Genomic DNA, 13,386 nt, shown 5'->3' with positions numbered 1-13,386 from the left:
CGCTCCTCCGCTCTCTCCACTGGCTTCCAGTTGAAGCTCGCATCCGCTACAAGACCATGGTGCTTGCCTACGGAGCTGTGAGGGGAACGGCACCTCAGTACCTCCAGGCTCTGATCAGGCCCTACACCCAAACAAGGGCACTGCGTTCATCCACCTCTGGCCTGCTCGCCTCCCTACCACTGAGGAAGTACAGTTCCCGCTCAGCCCAGTCAAACTGTTCGCTGCTCTGGCCCCCCAATGGTGGAACAAACTCCCTCACGACGCCAGGACAGCGGAGTCAATCACCACCTTCCGGAGACACCTGAAACCCCACCTCTTTAAGGAATACCTAGGATAGGATAAAGTAATCCTTCTCACCCCCCTTAAAAGATTTAGATGCACTATTGTAAAGTGGCTGTTCCACTGGATGTCATAAGGTGAATGCACCACTTGTAAGTCGCTCTGGATAAGAGCGTCTGCTAAATTACTTAAATGTAATGTAAATGTTAAATGTGGTTGATTGGGGTACCTGTTTGTGGTTGTTTAGGTGATTAGTAGGACCCCGTATTTCTGATCGGGCATCATGAAGACAGCGCTGGACCCTCTTTACCTCTTTGGCGATGAGACGGCAGTCCACCTCGTTGTAGCTTTCTCGTATCTCTGCTACCGTGGTTAAAGTTGCTACAGCCGGGTTGATGCCAAATGAGATCCTCTCCTCAGAGACCAGCCTGAAAGGGAGGGGGTCTGGGCCAGAGCCTAGATGAACACATAGAATTACAGAATTACATTGTCAGACACAAATCCTGGTCAAACTATTTCTGGAAACACAACTGACTCAAAATGGCTGGCATATAGTCAAAGTCATCATGAGATGATTCTAATAGATTATAAGGGGTCGTAGATGCTAAAGGAATCATAATGTGTTATACAGTATCTGCAAGCTTTAAGTAAATTGACTACACGGTCTTGAGTCCATGGCCAGTTAATGATCAGACAAACACCTGTGTTGCGTAGAGCCAGGTAGTTTCCCAAGTAGGCTGTTCCCTGGCTGTAGATGACTCCTACAGCCCCTGGACTCAGCACTTCCTCAAACAGGTAGGTGGGCCCGACGCGCCACACCAACGAAGCGTGCTGTTTCCATATAGACGGCGTTCCAATGAAGGCACACACGTCAATCACCGCCGTGGGTTCCATGGAAATGTACTGACCCGGGAACGGTTGGATGTACAGCATCTGACAGCGAATCAGAACACATAGAGAGTTCTCTGCATTTTCACAGCACAGAGTGAGTAAGGGAGTAGACAGTACTTCAACCAATGACATGAGCTACAGCTAAAAATCACAACAGCAGCGGAAAAATCGCCAATGGCCTCCAACACAACAGAAGTCTTTCAATGTAAAATGGATGAATTTACTCTGTCCTACTCCTGTACCTTTGCTGCTCCCACCAGTTTCCCATTGAGGTGGGCCGTGACCTTACAGCTCTTCTTCACGTCCTTCGCCATGACAATGGCCAGATGGTGCCACTGACCTGGGATCAGCTGACTGGAGCATTTGAACCTCAGAGAACCTGGCAGTGGGCTGGGGTCCGCACCTCTGGCTCCATCATATCTGGCAATTAATACATCAATCAATTATACAACAATCAATCAATCACAGAAGGAGTTGCAGTCCAGATCAAACAGTAATAAACTAAAAATACAAAAATCCACCTTTTGCTAAATCTTTCTAAAATTAGGTAATTCAGAGCAATCATAGCCCCAATCCCAAATTGACCCCTAGACCACTTGTGGATATCTGAGAGAATTTGACAGGTGGTAATCTCTCTTCCTTGCCCTGTCATAAGATAGTTGGAAGTTATATCATAATGTTTATACCAATCAAATCCTTTCAAATTTCAGAGTGCCTATATCTCTACCTGTACTTGACCATCTGATCATTTATCACTCCAGTGTTAATCTGCAAAATTGTAATTATTCGCCTACCTCCTCATGCCTTTTGCACACAATGTATATAGACTTTTTTTCCTACTGTGTTATTGACTTGTTAATTGTTTACTCCATGTGTAACTCTGTGTTGTCTGTTCACACTGCTTTGCTTTATCTTGGCCAGGTCGCAGTTGCAAATGAGAACTTGTTCTCAACTATCCTACCTGGTTAAATAAAGGTGAAATAAAAAAATAAAAATACCTAGGTGTCTGGTGAGACTGTAAACTTTCATTCCAGACTCACATTAAGCATCTCCAATCCAAAATTAAATCCACAATCGGTTTCCTATTTCGCAACAAAGCATCCTTCACTCATGCTGCCAAACATACCCTTGTAAAACTGACCATCCTACCGATCCTAGACTTCAGGGATGTCATTTACAAATTCGCCTCCAACACTCCTCTCAACAAATTGGATGCAGTCTATCACAGTGCCAACCGTTTTGTCACCAAAGCCCCATATACTACCCACCACTGCGACCTGTATGCTCTTGCTGGCTGGCCCCTCGCTTCACACTTCATCGCCAAAACCCACTGGCTCCAGGTCATCTACAAGTCTCTGCTAGGTAATCTCAGCTCACTGGTCACCATAGCAGCACCCACCCATAGCACGCGCTCCAGCAGGTATATCTCATTGGTCACCCCCAAAGCCATTTCTTCCTTTGGCTGCCTTTCCTTCTAGTTCTCTGCTGCCAATGACTGGAACAAACTGCAAAAATCACTGAAGTTGGAGACTCATATCTCCCTCACTAGCTTTAAGCACCAGCTGTCAGAGCAGCTCACAGATCACTGCACCTGTACATAGCCCATCTGTAAACAGCCCATCCAACTTCCTCATTCCCATACTGTATTTATTTATTTATTTATTTAATCTTGCTCCTTTGCACCCCAGTATCTCTACTTGCACATTAATCTTCTGCGCATCTATTATTTCATTGTTTAATTGTTATACTGCAATTACTTCGCCAGCATGGCCTATTTATTGCCTTATCCTACCTTATTTGCACATACTGTGTGTAGACTTTTTATACTGTATTATTGACTGTGTGTTTGTTTATTCCATGTGTAACTCTGTGTTGTTGTATGTGTTGAGCTGCTTTGCTTTATCTTGGTTACAGTTGCAAATGAGAACTTGTTCTCAACTAGCCTACCTGGTTAAATAAAGGTGAAATAAAAAATACACAGGAGAACGATCACCTTATGGTGAGGATAGCCATGCTGCAAGCCCAGCTTCAGACGCAATTGTTAGGCAAGGGTAATTTAAGTGTAGAAAAGGACGAAACAGCATCTGTGCCACCAGTAAGTACAGATAGGAGTATAAATCCCCTCACAGTCCCCCGCAGCCGGACAAGTTTCTCATGGCTTCTGGAAGGAAGTGCTGTAGGAATGCTCAACCAGTGCTGCTCATTCAGCCGACAGATACTATCAACTGGTTCTCCTCATTAAAACCTCTTAAGACTACCCTCTATACTGCTCCCGTTGGAGAAAGTGCGTGCCCATAGTAAACTGAAAATATTTTTTCCCAAAATTGCTAATATATGCATATAAAAATATTATTGAATAGAAAACACTCTAAAGTTTCTAAAACCGTTTAAATTACTGCTTGTATGTACAGCAGAACTCTCAGGGCAGCCTTTCTCCCAAACTCTCTTGTGAAGAGAAAAGTTGGGTCAACTTTTGACGTCATGGCCCCCACCCTTCCCAGGCAGCTGCCGATCCAGTCTCTATCTCTTCAGCGCGATGCCTGCTTTCAAATGGCACGTTCATTGTGAGAATCCCACGAGCCCTCGACGTTTGGCGGGCGAAATTGCTCGTGTCCCTCTGAAAAACAGGCACTCTATTGCGCGCGCCGATTTGGAGTACGTTCTTTTCCATGATCCAGCATTTGAAGTCGGATTGTCTGTTCGCGCTGATCTTTGTTCTACATGCTAAAAACATCATAAAACTCGATTTTTCACATTGTTTGACCAGTTTAGTGGACATATAATATGTAAATTGGAAGTTTTGATGTGCAAGAGTGCTGGACCAGAAGTCAGTTTGGATGCATTTCAGCCGAAGCTGTTAACATGTACTAATACAGAGACACACAACGTGAAACCAAACGATGTATTGGGTAAGTATGACTCCTTCTACGTCTTCTGATGGAAGAACATCAAAGGTAAGGGAATATTTATGTGGTTATTTTGGGTTTCTGTGGACTCCAAACGTAGAGGAGACATACTGCTAATATCTGGAGCGCCCGACTCATAGTATAGCCCAGTGAACGATGTCTGTAAGGTGAAAAATAATTGTAATACAGCGGTTGCATTAAGAAGAAGTGTATCTTTGTAAATATATGTAGAACATGTATATTTAGTCATGTTTATTGCTTGTTATCTGACGTTATCTGTCGGAGCTATCATCATTTCTCCTGACATTTGAGTAGCATTTTTGAAATGTCGTCATTGGGGCGGCAGGGTGGTTAGAGCGTTGGACTAGTAACCGAAAGGTTGCAAGCTCGAATCCCCGAGCTGACAAATCTGTCGTTCTGCCCCTGAACAGGCATTTAACCCACTGTTCCTAGGCCGTCATTGAAAATAAGAATTTGTTCTTAACTGACTTGCCTAGTAAAATGAAGGTAAAAAAAAATTATAATAAAAAAACAGAGATTTATGGATATAAATGGCATATTATTGAAAAAATAAATACTGTCATCTGATGAAGATTTTCAAAAGGTTAGTGAATTATTTATTTTTTAATCCTACTTTAAATTTAATTTTTTCTGGGACAAAATGGCCGCCGCTTGTCTTTTGTTTCGGTGGTGATCTAATATAAATATGTGCTATGTTTTCGCCGTAAAACATTTTAGAAATCTGACTTGCTGGGTAGATGAACAAGGTGTTTATCTTTCATTTGAGCTATTGGACTTGTTAATGTGTGGAGGGTAAATATTTCTAAGAATATTTTTTTTGCATTGTGCGTTATGGTAATGAGCTTGAGCTGTAGTCACGATCCCGGATCCGGGATGGGGAGTTCTAAGAGGTTTAAGCAACGAGTCGGAGTCAGAGGCCGAGCCTTCTCTGGTCTCTCCTCCTCCCGTTACGGAGGCCATAAGCCTCCCACCATTAGCTCTGACAAATTGAAAACCCTAGTCATTGGCGACTCCATTAACCGCAGTATTAGATTTAAAAAGAATCATCCGGCATTTAGTCACTGTTTTACCAGAAGGTAAGGCTACCGGGTTAAGGGTAATCTGAAGATGGTGCTGGTTAACCTCTCTTGGGTAAGGGGCAGTATTTTCTATCCGGATGAAAAGCGTATTTTCTATCCGGATGAAAACCGTGCCTGTTACTCAGGCTCAGAAGCTAGGATATGCATATAATTGGGAGATTTGGATAGAAAACACTAAAGTGAGATTATAAACGTTGTTTGACTTTTTTGGAAAAGTTTATTATTAACGTTTAGGATTCATTTTGTATGCATTTTGATGGAAGGAAAGCACACCAGCTAAACTGAGTTTTTATGGATTTAAAGAAGGACATTATCAAACAAAAGGACCATTTGTGATGTATCTGGGACCTTTGGAGTGCCAACAGAAGAAGAGCATCAAAGGTAAGGCATTTATTATTTCGCTAATTCTGACTTTCGTAGCGCACCTGCCTGGTTGAAATATGTTTTTTTGTGCTTTTGTATGATCTGTCCTCAGATAATAGCATGGTGTGCTTTCGCCATAAAGCCTTTTGAAATCTGACACAGTGGCTGGATTAACAAGAATGTATTACACTTGTGATTTTATGAAAGTTAAATATTTATAATTCTGTAGTTTGAATTTCACGCTCTGCAATTTCACCGATGTTGGCCAGGTGGGACGCTACCATCCCATCTGCCAGTGTAGAGAGAGTATAGGGATATTGTTATCCACATCGGCAACAATGATATTAGGATGAAACAGTCAGCGGTCACCAAGCACATCATAGCCTCAGCGTGTAAGTCAGCTAGAAAGATGTTTCGGCATCGAGTAATTGACTCTGGCCCCCTCCCAGTTAGGGGAGTGATGAGCTCTACAGCAGAGTCTCACAACTCAATCGCTGGTTGAAAATTGTTTTCTGTCCCTCCCAAAAGATAGAATTTGTAGATAATTGGCCCTCTATCTGGGACTCACCCCACAAACAGGAACACGCCTGGCCTGCTGAGGAGTGACGGACTCCATCCTAGCTGGAGGGGTGCTCTCATCTTATCTATGAACATAGCCAGGGCTCTAACTCCTCGAGCTCCACAATGAAATAGGGTGCAGGCCAGGCAGCAGGCAGTGACTGTGCCTCGATCTCGGTTGGGCAAAACTAAACATGGCTAAACATAGCAATCTCACTGGAATAAAGACCTCTTCCATTCATGTCATTATTGAAAGAGATTGTAATATCTCACATTTCAAAATAGAGCTACTTAATGTTTACATCCCTCACTTCCAAGGCAGTTATAGTCCATGAAATAATGACTGATTATAATCTTGATGTGATTGGCCTGACTGAAACATGGCTTTAAAGCATGATGAATTTACTGTGTAATATGAGGCCTCTCCTCCTCCTACAATAGTGACCATATCCCCTGTGTAACATTTAAAATACCAAATATATATATTTTTTTATATACTGTTTTCGTCTTTTTGAGCTTCTAATTATGAGATATATGCAGCCTACTCAATCACCTTGTATAGCTACTGTTTACAGGCCTCCTGGGCCGTATACAGTGTTCCTCACTGAGTTCCCTGAATTGCTATCGGACCTTGTAGTCATGGCAGATAATATTCACATTTTTGGTGACTTTAATATTCACATGGAAAAGTTCACAGACCCACTCCAAAAGGCTTTTGGAGGCATCATCAACTCAGTCGGTTTTGTCCAACATTTCTCCGTACCTACTCACTGCCACAGTCATACTCTGGACCTAGTTTTGTCCCGTGGAATAAATATTGTGGATCTAAATCTTTTTCCTCATAATCCTGGACTATTAGACCACCATTGTATTATGGTTACAATCACAACAAATAATCTGTTCAGGCCCCAACCAAGGATCATCAAAAGCCGTGCTATAAATTCTCAGACAACCCAAAGATTCCAAGATGCCCTTCCAGACGCCCTCCAACTTCCACCTTTCACTGCTGTGAGGACGATACATTTCAATGAAACATAGTGAAGCACCAAAATTGCCCTACCTGGATTAGCCTGTATTTCAGACCTAAGGAAGTGGATGGGGAAAATGTTTTACTTTTAAACTCAGACAAAACTGAGATGCGAGTTCTAGGTCCAAAGAAACAAAGAGATCTTCTGTTGGATCTGACAATTAATCTTGATGGTTGTACAGTCGTCTTAAATAAAACTGTGAAGGACCTTGGTGTTACTCTGGACTCTGGTCTCTTTTGATGAACATATCAAGACTGTTTCAAGGACAGCTTTTTTCATCTACGTAACATTGCAAAATCAAATATTTCTGTCCAAAAATGATACAGAAAAGTTAATCCATGCTTTAATCACTTCTAGATTAGACTACTGCAATGCTCTACATGTACGCTACTGTAACAAGTAGCAGGCCTCCTTATTATCCCTAGAATTTGTAAGCAAACAGCTGGAGGCAGGGCTTTCTAAAACAGAGCTCCATTTTAATGGAATTGTCTGCCTATCCATGTGAGAGAAGCAGACTCGGTCTCGACCGTTAAGTCTTTATTGAAGAGTCATCTCTTCAGTAGGACCTATGAATAAGTGTAGACTGGCCCAGGGTGTGAAGGTGAACGTAAAGGCACTGGAGCGACGAACCATCCTTGCTGTCTCTGCCTGGCCGGTTCAACCTCTCTCCACTGGGACTCTCTGCCTCTAACCCTATTACAGGGACTGAATCACTGGCTTACTGGTGCTCTTTCATGCAGTCCCAAGGAGGGGTGCATCACTTGAGTGGGTTGAGGCTATGACGTGATCTTCCTGTCCAGGTTGGCGCCCCCTCGGGTTTGTGCCGTGGGGAGATCTTTGTGGGCTATAAATGGGTGGTTTAAGATATTCCTCTAGTGGTATGGGGGCTGTGCTTTCGCAAAGTGGGTGTGGTTATATCCTGCCTGGGTGTGGTTATACCCCTCCTGTCTCAGCCCCCAGTAATTATGCTGCAATAGTTCGTGTCGAGGGGGCTAGGGTCAGTCTGTTACATCTGGAGTATTTCTCCCTCTAATCTGGTGTCCTTTGTGAATTTAAGTATGCTCCCTCTAATTCTCTCTTTCTCCTTATTTTCTCCCAGAGGACCTGATCCCTAGGACCATGCCTCAGGACTACCTGCCCTGATGACTCCTTGCTGTCCCAAGTCCACCTGGTCATGCTGCTGCTCCATTTTCAACTGTTCTGCCTGCGGCTACGGAACCCTGACCTGTTCACTGGACATGCTAACTTGTCCTGGATATGTTGTTTTCGACTCTCTACCGCACCTGCTGTCTCTAACTCTGAATGATCGGCTATGAAAAGCCAACTGACATTTATTCCTGAGGTGCTGATCTGTTGTACCCTGTGATTATAACCACTGTGTTTATTTTTATTTGACCCTGCTGGTCATCTATGAATGTTTGAACATCTTGGCCATGTATTGTTATAATCTCCACCGGCACAGCCAGAAGAGGACTGGCCACCCGTCAGAGCCTGGTTCCTCTCTATGTTTCTTCATAGGTTCCTGCCTTTCTAGGGAGTTTTTCCTAGCCACCGTGCTTCTACACCTAAATTGATGCTGTTTGGGGTTATAGGCTGGGTTTCTGTATAGCACTTTGTGACATCGGCTGATGTAAAAAGGGCTTAATAAAAACATTTGATTGATTGATACATCATCAAAAAGGTTGAGAGAATGCCAAGAGTGTGCAAAGCTGTCATCAAGGCAAATGTGGCTAATTGAAGAATCAAATATCTAAAATATATGTTGATTTGTTGAACACTTATTTGGTTACAACATGATTCCATATGTGTTATTTCATAGTTTTGATGTCTTCACTATTATTCTACAAATGTAGAAAATAGTCTAAATAAATAACAACCCTTGAATGAGTATGTGACCGGTAGTGTACATAGTGTAAACTTATGGTGCGAACTCAGAGAATTTCAATCTCTCGCGTTTCTGTGCGGCACTGCATTTCTTCTGCGTGGCATTCCTGGAGGAAGTGCATGCACGCGCACCTCTCAGCCGGAACATTGTTCTAAAGCACATGTCTAATTCATTGCACGGAGTCCCAAGTGTCTGCGGGTTTCCGCTCCTTCCTTGGACTTGATTGATGAATTAATGTCATTGATTAGTAAGAAACTCCCCTCACCTGGTTGTCTGGGCCTTAATTGAAAGGAAACACCGAAAACCAGCACACACTAGGCCTTCCAAAATGAGTTTGACACCCCTGGTCTAGAAGGTTGGTTTGGGATTGTATTTTTTTTAGTAAATAGCATATTGTGCCAAAGAAAACATTACAGCACAGGTCTAGGTCATTCCAATGTCTCTTTAGCATGTCTTTACCCAGGAAGGTGAAAGGCTCCTCCTCAGTTGAGATGACCAAACATCCATCGCTGGCTGAGATGGAGACAGACAGACAGACGTACTGCTGTTCGGCACGGGACATATGGCGCACCACAGACAGAAGCCAGATCGGGTGGGAATCACAGGCTGAACTGAACCTGCTGATCAGGAACCAGCAGGAATATGACAGGCCTGCTGCCGGAGGGAAACCACGACAGTCTGGTTGAATGGAAGAGGAGGAGGAGAGGGGACAAGCAGAGGTAAAGTGAACCAAACATAGGTCATACAGCATTTTCAAAGCAAATCCATTTAAACAAGTAAAATAGGAAAACATATAGTTGTTAAAAGTAAAACATAGTTGATACAGTACTAGGTGAACTCCCTCCTCCTGTCTTACCTCCTCCTATCCCCCTGTTGGGATGGAGTCAGCATTGACACCTTTCACTGTAGCCAGGGATGGTAGAAATAGACATCTGAAAACACACACACACAGACATGCACACACACACAGAACACACGTCATTGTCAAATCAATGGTGAGCAACAGAACATTTCGTATGACAATGACCATAGAAGTTGGCAAGACATCACAAACAGATCTGGGATCAGGCTAGTGAATCATTGGAATCCTATGCAAACCTATCAGAACCAATCCCACTTCCAACCTACCCAGTACAGTGGACTCACCCATAGCCACTCTCAGTCATATCAAACTCCACAAAGGCCGGAGAGGTGGAGACTCGGTGTGGTCGGAAGCTCCTTGGTGACGTCATAGAGACTAGGCTAATGATTTGGTGCAGGGGAGGGGCTGGCCGACAGGAGAGCCAATAGGAGGAGAGGAGCTCAGCAGGCTAAAAGAGCGCTTCATGATGGAGCGAGTGGTGGTCTCACTATCTGTTAAGCTGTCTGCCTTCTCTGGGCTGTGGCCTGCAAAATGAGATTAATTATACGATTACAACCATGTTTATTTCATTAGCAATTACAGAATTACATGTAAAGACTACATACAGTATAGGCCTAAAGTTAAAACCTAAACTTTTTGGAACACAGATATGCAACATTTCAAATGCTGTCTGCTTCCTCTAGACCAGTATTTCCCAAACCTCTACTCTCGACTACCCCTAGCCAGTCCACTTCTTTGATGTATTCTAGAATTAGCACAGCTGATTCAAATGGTCATATAATTATGACCGTATTAGTTGAATCAACAGTGCTAGTGCAGGACTAAAATTAAATGGTTAAAATCAGATAAAAGTTCTGTATCTTTACCATTGGAGGGAGAAAAGGGGCATTGTGTGTTGATTCTGGAACAGAGGTGGCAGCACTTTTGTTAGCTTGGCACATCAGAGGATCACAAAGACACAGGAAACGCCTGGAGGAGAAGGAAATAAGAGGTAAGATAACATTCGTCAAGCTTTGATTTTGGGGTGAACTATCCATTTTAAATACAAAAAGATTCCTCAAAGGTGGGTAGTGAGATCAACACAGGGACAATGTTTTAAAAACTTATTGAATCAGAAAGCGGAAACGCGTGTCCAGATAGTCCTTCCCCGTTTCAGTCCATTTTCTGCCATTTGGTGCCTAATACATATACACACCCAAGCTTGGTGCCAAGAAAAAGCAGCTGACCTGAGGTCTATGTGGGACATGGAGTGTGAGGCGACTTTCTCCAGGATGCGTGTGTCAGGCAGGTATAGTGGTGGTCCGGCCTGAGCAGAATGCTTCGACAGTGGGTTAGTAGAGTGGACACTAAACCCCTTGCAGACAATCTGCCGGTTCTTCTCTGATGTTACCATCACCTGGAGGTGGTGGGCTACTGAGTACTGGACCTCCACTGACAGCTGGGGGAGAGGAGGAGTGATGAAGAATTCAATTTAACCAAATTGAGTAAAATTCAAATGACAGCAAAGCAGTCTGAGAAGAGAGGAGCTATGAGTAATCCAATTGAACTGAACTGAGTTGAATTCCAATGAATTGATTTCTACATAATATGAAAGAGCAATAAAGCGTGAATTAAATCTAACTGATTCCTGAATTGATTCCTGCATATGACAGAGCAGTGTAGTCGGTCTGCTGATAGGTTACCTGTGGATCCTCTGCAGTAAAGACATGAGGCAGGAGAGTCATGATGACCCTGAGGGCTCCAGGATACAGTATGGTCTGGTCACAGGTAAACCTGAACCCATTAACCCACAGATACATAGTATCACATAGTTATAACGTAATTATAATATGAAGCAATCTTGCTTGGCCTCTGGTAGATTGGGTACGAGAGAAATTAACACTCATGCAACAACCTGGAATATACAGTACATTCGGAAAGTATTCAGGACCCTTGACTTTTTCCACATTTTGATACATTACAGCCTTATTTTAAAATTGATTAAATACTTTTCCCCCACATCAATTTACACATAATAGTCCATAATGACAAAGCAAAAATCAAAGGTTTTTAGAATTTTTGCAAAATAAAAAAATGAAATATCACATTTACATAAGTATTGCAACACCTTTGGTAGTGGTTACAGCCTCGACTGTCTTTGTTATGATGCTACAAGCTTGGCACACCTGTATTTGGGGAGTTTCTCCAATTCTTCTCTGCAGATTCTCTCAAGCTCTTTCAGGTTCAATCTGCACAGCTATTTCCAGGCCTCTCCATAGATGTTCGATCGGGTTCTGGCTGGGCCACTCAAGGATATTCAGACACTTGTCCTGAAGCCACTCCTGCTTTGTCTTGGCTGTGTGCTTAACGTTGTTGTCCTGTTGGGAGGTAAAACCTTCGCCCCAGTATGAGGTCCTGAGTGCTCTGGAGCAGGTTTTCATCAAAGATCTCTGTACTTTGCTCCATTCATCTTTCCCTCGATCCTGACTAGTCTCCCATTCCCTGTCGCTGACACACCCCCCACACCATGATACTGCCACCATCATGTTTCGCTGTAGGGCTGGTGCCTGGTTTCAAGACGTGACGCCTGGCATTCAGCCCAATGAGTTCAATCTTGGTTTCATCAGACCAGAGAATCTTGTTTCTCAAGGTCTGAGACCTTTCGATACCTTTTGGAAAACTCCAAGCGGGTTGTCATGTGCCTTTTACTGAGGAGTGGCTTCCGTCTGGCCACTCTACCATAAAGGCCTGATTGGTGGAGTGCTGCAGAGATGGTTGTCCTTCTGAATGTTCTCCCATCTCAACAGAGGAACTCTGGAGCTCTTTCACCTCCGTGACCATGGCCTTCTCCTCCGATTTTTCAGTTTAGCTGGGCGGCCAGCTCTAGGAAAATCTTGGTTGTTCCAAAATAACAATGAATGAGGCCACTGTGTTATTTGGGACTTTCAATACTGTAGACATTTTTTTTGGTACCCTTTCCCAGATCTGAGGTCTGAATACTTTCTGAATGCACTGTAAAAGCTTAGAAGAAAACCACTGTAATATATAGGGAGGTGAAGATGGAAAGGGAGGGGAGAATGAGAAGGAAAGGAGAAGGAGATAGAAAGGGAGATAGATATAGACGGACATTGAAATAGAGATACTCTGGTACGATAGTGTATCTCTTTAACAAGAAACAACAGTTCCACCTGTGGTTAGTCTCAGAGCAGACAACAGCGACGCTGTGGCCTGCAGGTCTGGATCCCCCGGTAGTTCATCCTCTGGTGTCTGTAAAGTCTGTTGGGTTGGTGGCACAGTCTGCAGCCTCTCTCCTCCACCACCACCCCCTGGGTCTCTCCATCTCCCTCCTCTCTCTTCTCTCCCACATGTCCTGCTGTCATCTCAAGGGCAGCGTGGGTCCCTGTAGCTAATTGGTCCAGGTAGGAAAGGAGCCTGATACAGGTCTGTAAAGGGGGAGGCAGGGGTGGCTTGGAGGTGGAAGAGAGGGAGGTGAGCACTGGGGTCTCACACAGCTCCAGAAATTGAGTGAGCAATA

General features: G+C 43.7%; 1 protein-coding gene and 1 long non-coding RNA gene across 2 annotated transcripts; both read right to left on the bottom strand.

Annotated features, from left to right (window-relative positions):
• Positions 1–508: 508 nt before the first annotated feature.
• Positions 509–9,684, bottom strand: LOC127906099 (WD repeat- and FYVE domain-containing protein 4-like; the record flags this gene model as incomplete). The annotated part of the gene is made up of 4 exons (XM_052507486.1): positions 9,470–9,684; positions 1,413–1,590; positions 981–1,212; positions 509–735 (listed from the first exon to the last, which is right to left on the bottom strand). Coding segments are annotated over exons 2-4 (531 nt in total), but the record flags the coding sequence as incomplete, so codon positions are not given.
• A 1,539-nt stretch (positions 9,685–11,223) lies between these two features.
• LOC127923429 (uncharacterized) lies at positions 11,224–13,098 on the bottom strand. The gene is made up of 3 exons (XR_008114344.1): positions 13,040–13,098; positions 11,555–11,645; positions 11,224–11,310 (listed from the first exon to the last, which is right to left on the bottom strand). It is a non-coding gene; the product is annotated as an uncharacterized LOC127923429 (long non-coding RNA).
• Between the last annotated feature and the right edge of the window lie 288 nt (positions 13,099–13,386).

The sequence above is a fragment of the Oncorhynchus keta genome, unplaced genomic scaffold (genome assembly GCF_023373465.1).
Source record: "Oncorhynchus keta strain PuntledgeMale-10-30-2019 unplaced genomic scaffold, Oket_V2 Un_contig_2968_pilon_pilon, whole genome shotgun sequence".
NCBI classification, from domain to species: Eukaryota; Metazoa; Chordata; class Actinopteri; order Salmoniformes; family Salmonidae; genus Oncorhynchus; species Oncorhynchus keta.
This window is presented reverse-complemented; position numbering and strand designations above follow the sequence as displayed.